This window comes from Heterodontus francisci, chromosome 16, assembly GCF_036365525.1.
Source record: "Heterodontus francisci isolate sHetFra1 chromosome 16, sHetFra1.hap1, whole genome shotgun sequence".
NCBI lineage: Eukaryota > Metazoa > Chordata > Chondrichthyes > Heterodontiformes > Heterodontidae > Heterodontus > Heterodontus francisci.
Genome location: NC_090386.1, coordinates 58840982 through 58861744, shown reverse-complemented (window position 1 = coordinate 58861744; position 20763 = coordinate 58840982). Strand labels below are relative to the sequence as shown.

The 20763-nt window shown below is 42.3% G+C and overlaps 1 protein-coding gene across 5 annotated transcripts in view; it reads right to left on the bottom strand.

Annotated features, from left to right (window-relative positions):
• The window catches only part of rtel1 (regulator of telomere elongation helicase 1), a 141610-nt gene extending 121549 nt beyond the window's left edge, over nt 1-20061 (bottom strand). The window contains exons 1-6 of one of the 5 annotated variants that reach the window (XM_068048226.1): nt 19782-20061; nt 14643-14752; nt 12957-13152; nt 8504-8597; nt 6163-6244; nt 4326-4386 (exon numbers count right to left, since the gene is read on the bottom strand). In XM_068048226.1, the coding sequence (XP_067904327.1) occupies nt 4326-4386; nt 6163-6244; nt 8504-8597; nt 12957-13152; nt 14643-14744 (535 nt within the window). In that variant the 5' untranslated portion in view covers nt 14745-14752; nt 19782-20061. The remainder of the gene's footprint in view (nt 1-4325; nt 4387-6162; nt 6245-8503; nt 8598-12956; nt 13153-14642; nt 14753-19781) is intronic. The other 4 variants (XM_068048223.1, XM_068048224.1, XM_068048227.1 and 1 more) reach the window with 4 other exon arrangements.
• Between the last annotated feature and the right edge of the window lie 702 nt (nt 20062-20763).

The window sequence follows — 20763 nt, the reverse complement described above, 5'->3', positions numbered from 1 at the left end:
AACAATCCTGAAGGTTTCATGAAAGATTCTCAAGAATGCCAGGGCCTTAAGTGTTAAATTGAGGACAGGCTGCATAAGCTTGGTTTGTATTTTCCTGAGTTTGGAAGATTGAACAGTAATCTAATTGAGATGTTCAAAAGGAAAGACATAGAGATCATAAATTACAGGCAGAGTGTTTCTCGAAGTGTAGATAACAATGTCATGAAGGGGGAGCTGAGCTATAGTTAAAGTCTGAAGTTAAAGTTAATATTAAGTTCAGAGGTTTGGCGAATGTTTGATACAAAAGATACAGTGCTGTTCCTGGAACTTCACAAGAAGGCCAAAGACAACAAAACCAGGATGGCAGTGGAACAGCTAATAAAAGTGGCAAGTGACAGGGAGTTTGTGGTCGCCCTTGTAGATGGAGGTATGTGCTCAGCAAAGTAGACACCTCATGTGTATTTGCTCTCACCAATGTGCAGCAGAAGAGAGAGTATACTAAGCTTATGAGTGTAAATTGCTCTCTCATCCAGGAGTGGTGTTTGGGGTCCTGAACAGTGATGTGGGAGAAAGTGAATGGGCAGGTGTTGTATATCCAGCACTTACACAAGAATGTGCCAGGGAAAAAAAGTGCAGGTGGTAGGCATGGTTGAAGAGTGAATCAGGGTATCACTAATGTACCAGTACCTGCGGAAAGTACAGAGGGGAAGTGGTAAAATTACATTGGAGGTGTTGCAAATGACAAACTGTCAAATATGGAGGCTGGTATGGTAGAAGGTGAAGACAAAGGGGGTTCTATCACAGTTGTTTGGGGAGTGGGGAGGAGGGCAAGAAAGGAATGCCATGAAAGCAGGGTATGGGAAATGACCCAGTCAAGGGTCCTAATACAGTTGAAGGGAATCCTTGGCTGAGGTAAAAGGATATTTCAAAGTTTCCGGTACGTACTTTTCCTCCAAGGCTCCAGAGTTGTTGAAACCCACTCTGCTTTGTTAGTTTTTCCAGACTTCCAATTCTTTAATTCTACCTGCCTTATGCACTACTGCCTCAGCTATTTACACATTGCCTTCATCTTATTTGATTTCTCTCAGTATGTGTCCTATTGTCTTGCTTTATCATAGTATTTAAATATTAAGTATGTTACAAATCATTTTATTTCTTTTATTGTGCATGTCTCCTTTTTACTGATCCTTTTTATGCTGCTCATTTGTTTCTTCAATGTTTTTGTCCTTTCATTGACTGAAATGATCTGTGATATCATTCCACTTAAGATCCCACTCAGGGCTCCTCAGGGTTTTTTCCTTAAATATACATATTTTCCACTCTCCTTGTTCTGATTGTATTAGTACACCTGCCCGCCTCTTATTTTTCAGTTGTCTGTTCTCTCCACAGTTGCTGCCTGACCTGCTGAGTGTTTACAACATTTCCTATTTTTGTACAGCAGCAAAACAGGCGAATAAGTTTACTGCCGCAATAAAAATACATCTCAAATGCTTTAAGACATATAGTACTTTCTAATTCTTGAACTATGTTTACATGTAAGTTACAGAAAAAGATTCAAAATTGGTTTTCCCACTGAATAACATTCACAAAAGTATTGTGGAAAATGCTGCTGACAACAGCTTCATCCATTATGCAGCCGAGATGCTGTTCACCTGAAAATGTTCTGCTAAATTTAAAGTCAAGACTTATTCTAACATTTTTAAAAACTGATCAAAAGGCTTGAAAGCAAGAAAAGACCACGACTTCAGGGATTAAAAGAAATAATCGCCTGCTGCTGTAATAGAGGAAGGTTAACAAAACAGCATTATTCCATGAACTCTTTGGAAAAGGAAAACTAATTAAAACAGAACCTCAACTAACAGCCTGCCTGTGGCAATTTTCAAATTAAACTGTAGTCACGGCAAGGCACATCAAACTTAAGGTGACCACAACTGGCAGGGTAACATACAGATTAAATTAATGATGAAAATCTGTAGTTTAATGTATCCATAACTTATCACTGGAAGCCATGTATTTATGTTTGTCTTGCAGCCTTCTCGAGCAAGACTGTTATGGAAAAAGTTTCAAGTTCATTTATCCTGCTAGTTGTAAAAAAAAATGAGGATAATTTGGCATAAACATTTTTGCTATGTGCTAAATTATATGTTTACTCAATAACTCCCAATTCTCTAACACTCCTCACATAAAGCAAGATCTCTGAAAGCAGCTTACAAGGCAGAAATAAAGACAGTAATGACTGAGTAGAAAGGAAGAAGGAAATATGGAAACGTCAGAGATGGAAGGACACAAAGATAAGGGTCCAACTATTCCCAGTTGGGTCGCTAGCCTGATATTGGCCTCAATTCCAGGTTGAGAATCCAGAAGTGGCCGTGACAGGACATCAGTCACTGGAGTTTGGGGGGGGGGGGGGGGGGGAAGCCATGTGGTGTAGCCAATCCGACAAACTATTTTGCAACTTTGTTCCCTGTCCTGGCCTCCTAACCCACCTCCACGAGACTGGGAAAATTCAGCCCAAGGAGTCTGAAAGTTGGAAGGGAGATAGCAATGCAGAGGGCCCTTGGAAGGACATTCCAGAGAGGGGAGGTGGTAGCGTCACTGGACTGGTAGCCCAGAGGCCCAGTCTAATGCTCTGGGGACGTGGGTTCAAATCCCATCACGGCAGATGGTGAAATTTGAATTCAATTAATAAAAATCTGGAATTAAAAAGCTAGTCTAGTGTGACCATGAAGCCATTGTCGATTGTTGTAAAAACCCATCTGGTTCACTAAATGTCCTTTAGGGAAGGAAATCTGCCATCCTTACCTGGTCTGGCCTACATGTGATTCCAGATCCACAGCAATGTGGTTGACTCTTAAAATGCCCTCTGAAATGGCTACTCAGTTCAAGGGCAATTAGGGGTGGGCAATAAATGCTGGCCTAGCCAGCGACGCCCACATCCCATGAACGAATAAAAAAAAACCTTCCCAGAGACGGCCAATTCAGAAACTGCCCCCAGGAGCCCCATTCAGTTAAGGATGGCGGGTGAAGCATGGAAGCGGAAAGCCCAATAGGAGTGCCCGCAGCAATATCCAGCCAGTACCCCCACCGGGAGAGGCTGGCACTCCTGGAGGCAGGCAAGAGACCACGAGAGCCTCAAAATTGAGGCGCTCTCTGCAGTATTGGGAAAAGTTAAAAATCCCGCCTGAGCACAGCTGTCAAGCCATCATTGTGGAGGGGAATCTCTCCATATGATGGCTTGCAGCTGCGGCTGTAACAGCCACATCCCAGCGGGACTGTGCTGTGGTGATTAAGCGGAGACATCGATGGTCCCCTGCTGCTGGGAAGCTGCTTCCAGTTACGTGCTGAGCTCCAGCATCAGTGGGGGACCAGTCCGGCGTTACGAAGATCCTGGAAGCGCGATCAACTTAGCCAATTGGTCCATCGATGGGCCTAATTGGCTACCCAGCAGTGCTGGGTAGGCAGCCTCTGCTGTGCTGATTCCATCTCCCACAAGATCACTGGAGTTTGGGGGATGGGGGTGAGCCATGTTGTGTAGCCAATCCGACAAACTATTTTGCAACTTTGTTCCATGTCCCGGCCTCCTAGCCCACCTCCACGGGACTGGGAAAATTCAGTCCAAGGAGTCTGAAAGTTGGAAGGGAGATAGCAATGCAGAGGGCCCTTGGAAGGACATTCCAGAGTGCAAGAGTACCGAGCTTAATGAACAATAACAAAGAGAATGGGGAAGTTTATGGCTGAAGAAAGTGAAGCAAGGCCATGGTGGGATCTGAAAGGGAGAAGGCCAATTGATAGTTTCACACGGAGCCTGTGGAACGTGCAGGAGAGGACATGAAAATGAGTTGTAATTTATAGACTGTGCAGACAAGTAGGTCAGCTAAAAGAGTAAGTGCTAAAGAAATTGAGCTCCTGGATAATAGCATGGATTCTTGTTTCAGCAGCTAGTCCATGGGAGTAAGATGGGGCAAAGGTGATAATGTTTTTGAGTTTGACGAATCTGATCCTGGTAACAGAATCAAGATAGGAAATGAAGCTCAGCTCAAAGTTGAACAGCAGCTTAGGTTGCTGCTCCAGATTTGGCCTGAGGAGGTAACCGAGGGTTAACTCAGATAACTGTTAGAGAAACTTCCAAGCCTGTTTGTGAAGAAGACACCAAGACTAGAGTGCTTTGGTAGAGACTAGAGCTTTCTTCTCCATGTCTAACAACATCCAACACCTGTTCACCCTATTACCTTCAACTACTAGGTATTTAACATCCATCAACAGAACTTATTAGACACTAACAATAATGAGCACTTTTTATGACAATGTACAAGCTCACTATTAGAATTCATGTACTCAGCTCTTACCTTCCACATTGTTATAGAAGTGGCAAGTGCGGGTGGATACTTTTGCTCGACACATGTGGACCTGAAAAAAAATGAAGTCGCAAAGTTAATATACCCTATGTATGAAAATAGTCATATAATATTCTTAAGCTATGGGAATTAGCAACTTGCTTTCTGGAAAAGCATTTGAACATTCCATTAAATTTCCATGATTTTAGTATCCCTAGCCCAGGGGTGTGAGGTGAATTATAACACCCCAACAGCTGTGCTAGTTAAAAGCAACTAAATTAGCACACAGCAGGATACAAATTGGTGAACTTCTTGATCAGTATAGATCAAATACTCACTGAACCATCAGGGGATCCATACAGCATGCCTTTTAATGTATCACCAATTTTAAATAGAACAGGAACAGAGAACCCATTAGATATATATATAACTGCTGGACTCCTCACTGGGGAACTCAAACTTGAATCCCAGTTCTGGCTGATATTCATCTTAAGTTTCCTCTGCGGAAGCACTTGTGAATTAATTCTGAAATTAGGAAAATGGCAAGCAGAATGAATATTATGAACCCGATTCTCCTTGAATGCCTCATATAGTACAATGCTGCTTTGCAGAATAGATTTTTCTGAAATTGACTTTGCTAAAAAAAAAGTTATCCCTACTAACAGCAAAAAGTTAAAAAGTAGACATTTGTGGGAATGGGTAACACAGAAAATTAACACGCTAGTTTATAATTTTTCAATTTGTGTCTGAATTCTGATTGAATTAGTGTCTTCTCTCTGCTGACATAAGGGATCTGCATAAAATAAGAATGGGCATTGCTAGCTCTTCATGGACACAAGTGCACAAAACAGAATTATTCCAGAACTGAAAATCTTACCAAGCAGGCATAAGTGCAAAATGTGGGAAACAAATGCTGCACTGTGCAGGAGGGAATGCTTTTCTCAAATAGGGGTTTCAGCACACTGTTGGGGCAGAGCAGAGGGAGTTTTATGCCACACCTGACCTGAGAGTACTTGTTTATGGCAGTATGTACCAAGAATGAAAAAGCTCCCTCCCTCAACACCAGTAATACACACTTTAATGAATACAAACAATAAATTAAATTTTAGTTTATTATGCCTTACCTATTTAAAAATTCACGGTGAGCAACAGAGTTAGCTATAAGCAGTACATAGTTATAATAAAAGAAACACACTAATGATTGACAGCTAGGAAATGTCAGCTTTCAAAGATGTATGCTGTATGTATGTATATTACCCAATATAAACAGCTACACTACAGACTGCACTTCCAGAGAACAAGAACATTGACCCTCAAGTCCAAATGAGATTTTGCCCAATTTTTACAACGATATGCAAAACTCAAAATATTGTATGATATTGCATAATTTAAGAACACATTTAAGAACATTGTTCCTCCAATTTATGTCCCCTATATTTTTCCAATAAGAATGGAGCTTATGTAACTGTTGCTTTTTCAATTAGTTAGTTGGCTTTAAAAGACAGTATACAGTCAACATGCACTAGACAGAAAAATGCTTGATATTTAGCGTAATCACCTATCAATTTTGCATTCTGGTAGTTGGCAATTACCTTCAATTATTTCGGATCCACACCAACACATTAATAAATTAATTTATTCCAATTTTCCTAATTAATACTTGAAAATTATTTCACTTTCTTTCTCATCTCTTTGATTTTTAATGCCCGAATATATTTTCACAAATTAGTTGGGTCCTCCTCACGATTTGCAAGATAAAGGCAGATGAAGAACAAAAACACAAAGAAAAGGCGCAAAACTAGAAAAACTGACAAGAATTTAAATACAATTCAGAAACTTTTTTTTTTACCTTAACATGATTGCTTTCCTGTTTCATTACTTCAGGGTGGATGCAGAGCTGTTCTCTCGACCCAAGAACACACACCTTCGGCCTACACAGGTAAAGTGAGTGAAATAAGAATTGACAATGCAATTATTTTGTCATTAATTATAACTCCCAAGTTTGTACTTTCCACCTCACAGTATTTGTTTGTAAACTGTAAAAGCAATTATTTTATATCCTTAAACTGTCATATGTAGAATAGTTTACAGTAGCCTCCTGTAATAGAAATTGACTTCTACAACATAACCAGCTACCAGTTCACATTGATCCTTTGTAATATGCATTATTTCCAGCAGGTCAAACCAGAAGTTCAGAACATCAGATTAGTAACATTTTTAGTTCCAGAAAATTGCCAGTTAGTTTTCAATAAAAATAAACATAAATTTAATGCAGGGTATTCGGGCATGGCAAGGTTTTGAAAGCTCAGAATTATAGGGCAGAATTTTCACACACCCCTGCCCCCCAATTCTGGGGTTGAGTACGGAGATGGATGGGCTCTGTTCCAACCCATCCCCATGCCATTTTCCAGAGGCGGGATCTGGGTCGGAAGGGCCACTTACCCTCAAGCGGTGTGTAGCCCACTGATGTGCGTAAATAGCCTATTAAGGCCAACTGTCTGCAGGCCACCCAAGTCTGCGGGAACTAAGCCAGCTGCCTGGAGGCGATCTCCTAGCAGCAGACCTAGGGGCCCGTGCTCCAGGCAGGCTTTGAGGCTCTGCCCGCCTGCCTGGCCACAGGCTCCGCCTCCACCTCCACCTCCACAATGGTGGCTCGGCAGCTGTGGCCAGTTTTTAGTTTAATAGTTTTAAAAGTTGGAGAGAGGGCGCCTCAGGATAGTAGGTGTTCACTCTCTCGCTCTCTCTCTCATACCTGAACTGCAGGCTGCTACTCCTTCTGAGCAAGAGGGCCTCCTATTGGACCTCCAGCTTCAAGAGCCTACCTGCCATCTGTAATTGGACGATGAGCCTGTCTTCTAGCCACTAATTAGCCAATTACTGCTGGGTGATGTTTCCCCACACAGTGCAGGTCGGGACCTCCATTTGACCCTGACATCAGGGTCCCGACCCAGAACCCAATATCCTGACCATAATCTTTATAGTGCAGTTAAAGGTGCTATGTAAAAAAACTGACATAATTGCCAATTAAATAACGCCATCTCACACTGAAGAGTTTCTGCAGAGACTCATCAACAGGATTGCAGCTTCCTGCAACGAATTTGGCCTAAACATCAGCCTCAAGAAAACGAACATCATGGGACAGGACGTCAGAAATGCTCCAGTCATCAATATCGGCGACCACGCTCTGGAAGTGGTTGAAGAATTCACCTACCTAGACTCAACCATCACCAGTAACCTGTCTTTTGATGCAGAAATCAACATACGCATGGGAAAGGCTTCCACTGCTATGTCCAGACTGGCCAAGAGAGTGTGGGAAAATGGCGCACTGACACGGAACACAAAAGTCCGAGTGTATCAGGCCTGTGTCCTCAGTACCTTGCTCTATGGCAGCGAGGCCTGGACAACGTATGTCAGCCAAGAGCGACGTCTCAATTCATTCCATCTTCGCTGCCTCTGGAGAATCTTGGACATCAGGTGGCAGGACCGTATCTCCAACACAGAAGTCCTCGAGGCGGCCAACATCCCCAGCATATACACCCTGAGCCAGCGGAGCTCGAGATGGCTTGGCCACGTGAGCCGCATGGAAGATGGCAGGATCCCCATGGACACATTGGACAGCGAGCTCGTCACTGGTACCAGACCCACCGGCCGTCCATGTCTCCGCTTTAAAGACGTCTGCAAATGCGACATGAAGTCCTGTGACATTGATCACAAGTCGTAGGAGTCAGTTGCCAGCAATCGCCAGAGCTGGCGGGCAGCCATAGAGGCAGGGCTAAAGTGTGGCGAGTCGAAGAGACTTAGCAGTTGGCAGGAAAAAAGTCAGAAGCGCAAGGGGAGAGTCAACTGTGTAACAGCCCCGACAACCAATTTTATCTGTAATTTTATCTGTAGCACCTGTGGAAGAGTCTGTCACTCTAGAATTGGTCTTTATAGCCACTCCAGGCGCTGCTTCACAAACCACTGACCACCTCCAGGCGCTTACCCATTGTCTCTCAAGACAAGGAGGCCAAATAAGAAAATAACACCCATTATTAACAGTGCTAAGATTGTTTACACACCATTTTTACATTCGAGTACGTTGCTGAACCCTAGCTAGTAATAGTTCACCATCTTAAGCTTAACAGACACTTCTGCTGAAGTTCAAAAAAAGATAGAAGATTAACTGAGCTGCTCCAAAAGAAGTATCTCACCTGTATGCTGTGCTCCTTAGCTCATTAATAACTTGAGTGAGTTGTGAATGAGTCCTTGAGGCATAAATGATCTTTGGGATATCACTGTAACTTGCTGAGTGGAGAAATTCAAATAATATTGAAAAGTAAAAATGAGGCATGGAGACACGTAAAAATACAAAACTGCATTGAGGTTTAAACACTAGTAAAGCAAGAACTGTTAAAACTTCTAAACATGGCAGGACAGTACTGACAACATGAGGCAGCCAGATTAAACAGGTATTTTCTTCTGCCTTTCTATTCAGGAAATATGAGCATGAACATTACAAAACACAAGACTGTGCCTTCACTACAAGCCAGAAAACAAAGGATCTGTCAACTGCAGTTTTCATATAAGTGTTAAGGGACTGAGAAATTCTATTGGAGCTCTAAGAGCCCACTAATCGAATTTAAAAGCTTGGTTTAGCATAGCATCAATGCCACATATCAGAAGCATATAATAACTAAAACTGTGCTAAATTGGGGAAAATTATAACGGGGGTGGCTATTATGCTATCCAGAGACATTCCTCAAGGGCACTTAATAGATTGGTTTTGGAGAAGGGAGGAATAAACAATTATATATGCCCCAAAATAAGAATTTGCTGTACATACTAAACTGTTGACAAAGGCAAAGCATGAACGAAAGTTACCCAAGCAAAATGGAGCAGCAGGTACCACCAATCGCTGCTCCAATTCTGGCCTCTTGTCCATCCCCAATTTTTACTGCTTCACCATTGGTGGCTGTACCTTCAGCTGCTGAGGACCTAAGCTCCGGAACATCCTCCCTCTTTGGCCAAGTTTATTTCCTCCCTCTTTGGACAAGCTTTTGATCATCTGCCCTAATATTTCCTTATATGGCTCTGTCAAATTTTATTGGATAATGCTCCTGTGAAGCACCTTGGGATGTTTTACCACATTAAAGGCACTATAGAAATGCAAGTTGTTGTTATTACTACAAGGCTTGGCTTGCCTTTTCCCCAACTTGTCTTCATGAGGCCACAGGACCTGTCCGAAACTATGCCCAACAAATCACCACAGATAAATCCTGACAACAGACAAGACACATTTCACACAATAGCTTTCCAAGTTGTGTCATATTCAAAGTATCTCTGCCCAATGTACAAAATATATTTAAGAGACCGGAATTTTTTCAATAACAGAGATAAATCTACATACACAGAAAATTATGTTAGGTGCCAAAGTAATTAAGCTGGTTACCAAAATTGAGGCTCATGGAATAGGAGGGTCAGTGTCAGCTTGGATAAAAAAATTGGCTTAAGGGCAGAAAAAAACAAGTCATGGTAAATGGTTGTTTTTCAGACTGGAGAATAGTAGACAGCAGTATTCCCCAAGGTTCAGTGCTAGAACCACTGCTTTTTTTGATATATATAAATGATTGATACTGGAATGAAGAGTAAAATTTCTAAATTTGCCAATGACACCAAACTTAGGGGTGTGGCATCTACTGAGGTTGATAAAAATCAACTGCAACAGGACATAGATAGGCTAGCAGAATGGGCAGACAAATGGCTGATGGAATTTAAAATGTGAGGTGATGCATTTTGGCAAAAGGAATAGGGTAAGGCAGTATAAACTAAATGGTACATTTCTAAAGAGTGTGCAGGAACAGAGGGACCTGCGGATTCATGTACATAGATCTTTGAAGGTGGCAAGACATATTGAAAGACTTATTAGCAAAACATATGGGATCTTGGACGTCATAAATCGACGTATTGAGTACAAAAGCAGGGAGGTTATGCTGAACCTTTATAAAGCTCTGGCTGGGCCAGAACTACAGTATCGCATCCATTGAGGGTCCTTATAAGGGGGCAGAGGAGAATTACCAGAATGCTTCCAGTGACGAGGGATTTTAGCTGCAACCTTAAGTTGGAGAAGCTGGGGTTGTTCTCCTTGGAGCAAAGGAGATTGAGGGAAAATTTAATAGGAGGTGTACAAGATTTTGACAGGTTTGGACTGACTGTTCCTATTAACTGATGGCACAAGGACTTGGTGGCACAGAAGCAAGATTTTGGGTAAGAGATGCGGCCTGGAACTCGCTGCCTGTGAGGATACTGGAAGTGGAGACGATGAATGATTTCAAAAGGAAATTGAATGGGTACTTGGGGGAAATAAACTTACAGGGTTACATGGATTGAGCCAGGGAACAGGACTGATTGGATTGCTCTGCAGAGGGCTGGCACAGACTTGATGGGCTGAATGGCCTCCTTCTATGCCATTATGACTCTTTGACCTTATCCACATATAATCTCTCTAAAGGAATTAGCACGTATTACCTAAAGTACATCACATTTAATAATCTAAAATCGAAACTCACATCTACAAACAATTTGCAGACTATATTGTTTATTTGGTTCAATGAAAGATCATCGATCTGAAACATTAACTGTCGGCTGAATTTTACAATTGCGCCACAGTTTGCAGCGGCACAATGCAATGGCAACATGCATCCCGCGCAGATGCGCCATCCCCGACCTCCCATGATATCCACTCTATCAAGTCAGTTGAAGGAGGTCAGCACATACATACAATGCAGGGATGTACATGCTTAAAAAAAATTTAATGCAGAATATTTGAAGTATTATTTAAAGTATTTCATTTTACATTTGGTTTCCCTGTAGTACTTCAGCAAATCAGGCACAGTTAAAGCCCTGAACTAATTTACAGTCAAAATATGCAACTTTTTTTTAATATATTAAAACATAATTGCAACCTCATCTTTGATCTCTAAGGTGGTAATACATATTAAAGAGTTCTACAGGCAGCAGTGACCCTCTGATACCTCATCCAAATTACTTAACTTTGGGCACATGCTGGATACCGTGGGCTGAATTTTATTAGCCCTCCAGCATCGGGGGTCGTGGTGGGAGGGCGGGGGGGGGCCAGGAAAACTTTTCCAGGAGAGGCCCGCCACAATCTCCAACGCGAGAAGGCCCTGCTGCATTTTACTGGTGGTGGCGAGGCCTCAGTGCAGCCCCGTCTCCCATCACTCAGCGGCGGGCCTTCATTTACCTAATAAAGTTTATGCAAATACATGTTAATTAACTCACCTGGACCGGGCAACTGTCCAACACCGATTTTCCATCTGGAAGCCCCGCATCTTCCGATCAATGTTTGGGGATTCAAGGCGAGACACTGGTGGGGAGGGGGGGGGGGGGGGGAGGAGCGTACTTTTCAGGTTGGGGGGTTGAAAACAGAGGAAATGTATTTCATTGGCTGAAGGGATGGTGGGAAGGGATTGAAGAGCAAAGATCATAAAGTTTGGGGGTGAAAGGTCGGGACTGGCAGAAATGGCTTTTCTGGCCAGTGGTGGGGGTGGGGTGAGAGAGAGGAAAATAAATTTATTGGTTGATGATTGGGGGGAAGTGGAAGAGAGGCTTTGATGTGTGCTTTACTGTTTTTATTTAAATTAAAGGTAATGTTCCCTTTAAAAATTAGAATTGCCGGTAAGGGCTTGCAGCCCTTCAAAATTGCCGGTGCCTGCATGATAGCGCTGGATGCCATTGCTGGGTCCAGAGCAGCTGCCCCCTTCTATGCCAGCAGGAGTGGCTGTTCCACCCCCTCCATTTAAATGAAGGCCCACTCAAAACATCGCAGGGGTTCAGCAGCAGCCGCTGCACACGGGCGCGCTGCCGACTTCAAAGTACGCCACCGCAATTTGTGGCGTGCTATTAAAATCCAGCCCCGAGCTTCAGTGTGCTATTTAACAATTAGAGGGTTGAGCCCATCTAGCGTCTACACATGCATACATTTATCTAGTAGCCGACAGAATCAGGCCCTAGTCGACTTTTTTCTTTTCAAGCTCAGGAACAGCGGCATTGGCAACACTCATTATTAATGCTGACCATTCACACACAAAATGCATGTGTTTTCAAAACTTCACCAGCAAGAGATTTTTTTTAAACTCCCAACTCTACCTCAGTTCTACCTCAAAACATCTGCTCAGATGTTGCATCAGGATAAGTAAAGCATCGGTGCTGACTCTTTACGATTAAGTATCAGACAGTGTGGTACGTTTACTCAATGAGCTCATCAAAGTGGGGTTTTAATGACAATTTACATGAACTTTCCTGGTTTGCCCTAAAACAAGATTAAAGCAGAGGCTGTGGTGGCAGCACTGCAACTGGTATCAATGCACCAGAGCAAGGAAGGGAAAAATATTAATCAGGATTCCAACCTTCAGCTCTACCTTATGCATCCCATCAGAGAAAAGTGCACATTTGTGGACGTCAGGTTAGGACAAAACAGGCTCTCCTGTGACGCATTCCATTGTCACGTAACTGCCAAAACTCACTCACGCTCACTCATTTATGTCAGAAGCCAGAGTGCCTATAGAACTGAACCCCAGCATGAATTGCTGTCATCATGAAGCAAGACAACTGATGGGAAAAAAACAAGACGAAAACTGATCTTACCTGAATCAGCAACTACAGATGCACTGCCCCAAGACGACAGGGACCGACCATCAAAGAGCTCTTTTCCATTCAACTGTCGGGCTATTTTATTTGCTGAAATACTATCTCTTAAATGCTGTCTCCAGGCTAAGGAAGCGCACAAAAGACAAAGTGTTTTTCCTGTGCCAGTAGGGCTTTCCAGAACCCCGTTTACTTTCTGCAAAACAAGAATAGAATGCACTATAAATTATAGTATCCTTTTGTAGCACACTATTCCACTAACAAGTGTCTCAAGCTAGTTTTCCCCGGGCAGTTGCAGAAAGGGCAACACCAAGTTCTTTGAACCAGAAATTTATAGAGTGGAAAGGTGTGAAAAATAGGTGGACCAATAAACCTTCATACACTCTGGTCAGTTTGTGAATGAAATATGGGGGAAGATTGCTGTGCTTTACCATTTAAAAAAATTGTAAACCAAACTCTTATATAAAGAACACTTTTATATAATTTTACTATATTTAACAAAAATGTCCCATAATTCATATTTCATGGTTACTGCTTTATGGTATACCAGCAACAGTATCACTAGCCACAGGCTTGATTACTGTGACACTGTTTTAGCCACAGGCGTTAATTTTAGTAGAAAACACCTTGCACAAAATACAGGTAAATGTACATCATGTGTATATTTACTTAATAAATATCTACCATCATTCAGTGCAAAACATTGCCGTCTTTGGCCCGGATTTTGTACACGGAGGATATCAGCACTCATTGTTATTAAGGAGTAATCAAACAGCAGTCTTCTGCTGTCTTGGAGCTGCTATTCCCACTGGTCAAGCAGACTAGGGCCACACAGTACTAAATAAGCGTAGTTTCATGTTGTGGATTTTCACTCACTAGGAATTGGACTTTATAAACAAGAACATCACATTTTAGCCAACAACACACCTGGAGCTTAAGATGGCAAGAATTAATCCAGTTTCAGCTGTGTGGTTTATAATAGCATTTGAAATTCTCAAAGTTATAGATTCCCCTGATGACTCAGTTAAGTGCAATATCCAGCCATACAGCTCAATACGATCCAGGCTCAGCAATGGAAAGAGCAGGGTCATACATTTGGCATCAATGTGCTTGGGTAGGGATGATGTGTCTGCGTGTACATGTGTCTTGATTACTTTCAGTAATACCTGCTACGTATAGACGTAGTTAATAATCTCAAGGTCTTAAAATGCCTCTACAGCTACAAAGCTGACTAGACTCAAGACGAATGGTACCTCTTACACCACTGCATGCAAATTGGATGGTTACTGCATAACACCATGGAAAACTGAACACAATCTTGGTGAAAAGGATTAGAAATATCCGGCATTAGATATTGCAAGGAAAACATTCAGATTATTTGACAATGCTGTTCTCGGCTGTAACATTAATTATAGTAATGCAGTTTGCTGTGCACTGATTATACTTTAATATTGTAACAACACTGTTGACTAGAGCTAGTAATTTTCACATTCATTTCATCATGTTTATGGAGTGCTGCAAGACCATTAATACTGCATACTGCAGTAGTTTCTTGGTTTCACTGAATGAGTTAACAAGTTGGTTTGCTGCAACATTCGTTGCACCTTTTGTTTTTGAAATGCCAGGAGGAAAAACAGTGAAAATGAAGCAGCATTATAATGTTATACATTATACACAGCATATTACCTTTTGTAGACATTCTATCACCTTAGACATGTAATCCTCTTGGCATTTATAAGGGACATAAGGAAAATCTATAGTAATCCCATCAAGCTGTATTTTGGGCATCTTGGTATCTAAAAGAGAACAAAACAAAAAAATATTTAAAGTAATCCAGTTAAAAGAAAATACTCGAGTTAGGTGAGATAACATGTCAATTTTCCAAAATTTACGAATAGAAAAGCAAAATACTGCGAATGCTGGAAATCTGAAATAAATACTGAAAATACTCAGCAGATCAGGCAGCATCTGTAGAGAGAGAAAAACAGAGTTAACGTTTCAGGTCAATGACCTTTCGTCATAACTCGATCTGAGGAACTCTCTCTTTCCACAGATGCTGCCTGACTTGCTGAGTATTCAACATTTTCTGTTTTCACTCCAAAATTTATTGTTCGATAATCACATTAAGTTATTTCCTGCTTCATAAACAAAATGCTGCCCATTTGCCCTTCTGGCCTGTGAAGTAAAACAAATGAAAATGTTATAAGACTTGAAGCCCAACAAAAATAAAGCATGTGAAAGAAAGCATAATACTCATTGCTGCTCCGCTTCATTTCTACTGAATCCTACTGCAGCTCATTCACATCTACACTCATCTAAAATCTGGTTCGGGTATAAAATTAAAAGCTGACCCGGGCCCAACCCAACCACGGCCAACCTGAACCCGAACCGAGCCCTTTAATTTTTTTGCGCGCCCCACATGACTCTCCTTCATCTGTTCCGGCAGCAGGCTATTCCTGCAGCTGGAGTTGTGGGGAATCATGGGTAAGCCTGATCCCGTGACTTCCCGGAAGCAGTGTCCAGCCCAACCCGACCCGAGCCCTAATACGGCACTCAGAATTTCGACCCGACCCAAACACGACACATGTAGTCGGGTCTAGTCGGGTTCGGGTCGGGTAGCCATTCATCCATTTTGATACATGATTAAATATTCCTTTCATTGAAAACTTCTTTAACCTTGAATGCATTCCAAAACATGCAAAAGTGTACAACAGTTTAGACTCTCACCACAGTTTTATATCTATTATAAACACAACAATGCACTGTATAACAAATTGCAATCAGCTTCTCACCGATAGTTTCACTGCTAGGAGCATTAGGATGTACGATACAGAATTCATTTAATATTGTGATAATCATACAATAATCTACATAAAGTGGTTAACTAGTTCCTTTTTTAAAAAATTAAGTATAAAATTTATATCCATAAATTGTTGCAGGAATATCATATTATCTATATTAGAAGCAAATTGCTGCAGTTACACTCCTGATGACTGTCATGACAATTGCTGGTGTTCTGCGTGACTGCCAAATATCAAGTCATCATGTTTAGCATCCTTCTCTGGCACAATTCCACCCACCTTCCTGGCTGCTCACTTAGGGTGAGCCTAATGGTAGGCAATCTGGGTTTACACTGAGTTATGTTTCAAACGCCACATTCAATCCATCGCCAAGATCACGTAAATAAAAGCAAAATACTGCGGCTGCTGGAAATCTGAAATAAAAACAAAAAGTGTTGGAAATACTCAGCAGGTGTGGCAGCATCTGTGGAGAGAGAAACAGTTAACATTTCAGGTCGATGACCTTTCATCAGGAGTTCTGATGAAAGGTCACCGACCTGAAACATTGACTCTGTTTCCCTCTCCACAGATACTGCCATACCTGCTGACAATTTCCAGCACTTTCTGTTACTACCGAGATCACATTATTTGGGGATGTCCAAACTTCTGTTCCCAAGTCCCGGCAAACTGGCCCATGAAACTTACGATAACAGTAATTGACATTATAAAAATCTACAATAAAGAGAACATTCGTCCCAACTAGTCTATCCTGGCGTTTATACTTTACACAAGCTTCCTTCCAATTTAATTGTCTCTTCCCACCCTGCCCCGACATCCCTCTACGCCTTATATTGAATTTAATTTGCCATTTATCCACCCATTCCACAGGCCTGTTTTAATCTTCCAGTATTTTGGTGTAGTCTTCCACATTACTGGCTATAACCCCCAATTTGGCATCATCTGTAAATTCACATCATAGCTTCAATTCATGAGTCCAAAACATATATGGCAAACAAAAGGCATTCCAGAACGGATCCTGTAGGACACTTCTTCACATTTTCTGCCAGTCTGAGAAATATGCTTTAACGCCTACTGTGGTTTCTGTTTTGTAGCATTTTGCAATCTATTCTGTTACCAGGCCCCTGATTCCACATGCTCAGAACTGTCAGCCTTTTGAAAACCTATGAATAGCTCATCCACTGCATGGCTCTTATAAGGTTTGCTAAATACAACCTTCCTTTAGGTCAACAATCCTGAAAAACAATATGCTTTATTATATTTTCAATCTCTAGATACTTTGTTATCTCAGTTTTTAAGCGAAGATTCCCATATCTTTCTTATTACAGACATTCATCTAACTGGTCTATCGCTCTCTGGATTAATTTTATCTCCCTTTTTGAAAATAGGAACTACATTTGGCGTTGGGCAGTTCCCTGGCAAGATTCCTTTATCTACTGAAATGTTGGGCTGAATTTTATGCCCTCCTAAAGAGTGGGCAGGTGTCAGTGGTGGGGGGAGGGTGTAAAATGGAACAAGAGGCTCAGGGGGGCCCTTTTCGCCACTTTATGCAGGGTGGCAGTGGCAAAAACTGGCACGCCTGCCCGCCCCAGGCCAATCAAGGCCCCTGTGTCCAGTTAACAGCCATTTAAGGGCCTCTACCCACCGCCATGGAAATTTTACCCTTGGCTGGTCAGGCGGCCCAGGCCTCACAAAAGCCGCCTGACAAAAGCAGGCAGCTTTCTGACAGCCTGGGGAGGGCGGGTGCCCTCATGTTCAGGCACCCTGTACCCGCCACCAATGCCCCAACCACCCCCAACATGCTTCCCATCCCCCCAATTGGCCACCCTTGCCTCACCGGGACCCGACCGATCACCCCCGACAAGGCCCCAAAAACTTACCTTCGTTCCTGGGCGTCCTTCATCTTCCTTCTGATGGCTGGGTTGCAGTCGCAGCAGTGGCCACTGCTCTCAGTGGCGCTGCTGGGACAGAGTTGCCAGCCCACTGATTGGCCGGCAGCTCCATTAGGCGGGACTTCCTGCCTCACACCAATTAAAGGCCTGGGGACCGTAAAATGCGGGCTGGATCCCCAGGCTAGGCAGAGGAGGGTTCACCACTGACTTTTCATTCGGTGGACGACTCCCATCCTCCCAGGGTAAAATTCAGCCCTTTATGTATTGATCCGAGTGCCCCTGCCATTACTCCCCTAATTCCTTTGAGTATCCATGGATACAATCCATCTACAGCTGTGTTTTTGCCTTCCTTACGTTTGGCTAGTTTATCACTTTTCTTTCCATCTTAACTGTTGTAATATCCCATTTGCTTTTTTCTACAATTAGTATTTCCTCTTGGCTAGACTTTTCAATTAAAACTGACACAAAGTATCTATTCAGTATCTCTCATTTCAGTATCATGTCCTGTAAGCTTAACTTGCTCATCTGTTAGTGGCTCTATCACTATCAATTCTTCTTTTGTTTATTATATACCTACAAGATACTTTTTTTCTTTTTATACTGTTAAATATTTTATTTTGTATGGCTTCTCTGCCTTCCTGATTGTCTTTTTAACCTCTTTCTTGAGCTCATCATATTCTCTTTTGTCATCCTCGCCTTTGTTTATGTTCTTTGTGTAAGCTGGTTTAGATCCAAACTCATTTCCTCATAGTTGGATGTCTCTTTCTAATCTATTACTTTGTTTTTTGTATCATCTATATATCTCTCAATTATTATCTTAAACCATATTATATTGTGATCACTACTCCCAATTTATTGCACTTATACTTCTAATTCACTGATGTTACAATTTGGGAACACTCCAAATATCTGTTTTCATAGGAAATGCAAAAGCTTGCTTTAACATACCAGCTCGCCCACCCTCCAGGAACCAAAACTCAACAATATGCCTAATCATTAACCAAGCACAGAGTAAAAGAACCTATTAATAAGGTACACCTTGGAAATATTAGGGATTGTCAGTATAAGTTCCTGATCTCTCTAACTGATGGACAAGTAATAATCTGACATATTTCCAGTCTCAGGCTAGAAATTATGAATCAAGCTGATCAAGTAACATTAAATAGAAGGAATCCCATGTACAGTAAGCTTTATTAAATTACAGCACTTAGCTCAAAATCCCAACTTCAAAATAATAGTCTAGAAGTTCTAGCCATTGTCTTTACTCCAAGAACCAGGTCACTGCAAGCAGGTGAAAAAGGAAACCAAGGTGAGGGTGGGAGTCATGGGCAAGGAACATTGAATCTACCAGCAACTAATAGTAACTCACTGAAATTGCACTGATAACTAATGGTAATGCTGGTAACACTCAGATTTCCCTCACAACCAACAGTAATACAATTACTCATCAAAGTCATTACATAACTGGTCACAATAGATGCTTGCCAGATACTAAGAGCAAAGACCCAATTATTATTAAGTTAAATGCAACATTTCTAAGTGTCACATGGTCAGAACACCACACGATCAAATCACCAGGAATACCTCCGACCAGAGTTGGTAACTCCAGTGCCAGCATAAACGAGGCAGTAAGGGACCAAATGCCATTTTCAGGTTAAAATTCACCTCTCAATCACCCACCACACTCTGTACCTTGAAATAACACACATCTATACTTCAGCAGCAGAATACTTGCACAAGATTTCTCTCCTTATAAAACATAATCCCTGACTGGCTTGAGATCAGGCCTGTGGGAAATTCACCAGTCCCACAATTAAATGCAGCAGGGAAGATAGAGTCACTGGGTATTCGTGGAGGTGGTTCAAGTACAGTCTAGTCCTAATAATTCGGTCTTTTTTATATTAAAAAGTGTTCCAATAATTTGAATCAGGCAATATAAATAACCCATAAATCTAGAATCCGTGATTTTCAGGGAGCAGATAATTTGAATTAAGCAAAAGTAACCTTTAAGCACAGTGAAAATTTGCACGTTGTGAATAGGGAGGGTTTTCTTATATTAAACCCAATTATTACATTCACCTAGTTACAGGATCTGCGATTTATAGCGCAGCAAAATGCAGCTTAAAACTACTCACAGGCCCCAACGGTGGAGCAGGCCGAAGCAGCGCCAGGCCCTGTGGACACCGAGCCGCAGCTGACTCCCAGGTTGCGCGGCAACCGAGCCACAGACTCCCTGAGGCCGCTCCAAGCTACGGCCTCCCCTATCAGATCCTGCTTCGCTACTTCCCCGGGTCGGCACCAGCGCCGCTTCGCGCGTTTGGCGCCACTTACCCACAGTCACTGAGCTGGGGGCGGGGCTGTTAATGGCCTGTCGGCAGAAGATATCGTCCTTCTTCAGTAAATGCTGGAAATATTCCGCAGGTCTGTCAGAGGGAAACAGAATTAACGTTTTAGGTCAATAACCTTTCATCAGAACTGGGAGAAGTTAGAAATGTAATAGGTTTCCAGTAAGTGAAAGGAGGGAGGATGGGAAGAAGAACAAAAGGGAATGTCTGTGATAAGGTGGAGAGCAGGGGAAGATTAAATGACAAAAGTTCCCATGGTACAAGGCCAAAAGGAGTAGGAATGGGACAAGTAAAGAAATAAAAGATGTGTTTGGAGGAGGTGTGAATGGCAGGATAGCAGCCATCTCAATGCAAAGTAAAAGAAACAAGAGAGGAAAAAAACAGCAAAGCAACATGAAACAAAATGGGGGCAGAGGTTATGATCTAAAATTGTTGAACTCAGTGTTGAGTCCAGAAAGTTGTAAAGTAGCCAGTCAAAAGACCGTTCCCTCCGTAATACCCTGGTCCACTCCTCAGTCACTCCCAACACCCCTGCCCTTTCCTACGGCACCTTTCCATGCAAGTACAGGAGATGCAACACTTGTCCTTTTACCTCCTCCCTTCGCACCATCCAAGGCCCCAAACATCCCTTCCAAGTGAAACAGCGATTTACTATATTCTCTGCTCACGATGTGGTTTCTACATTGTGGAGACCGACTGCTGACTGGGTGAGCACTTTGCAGAACATCTACTTTCAGTCTGCAAGCATAACGCCGAGCTTCCGGTGGCCTAC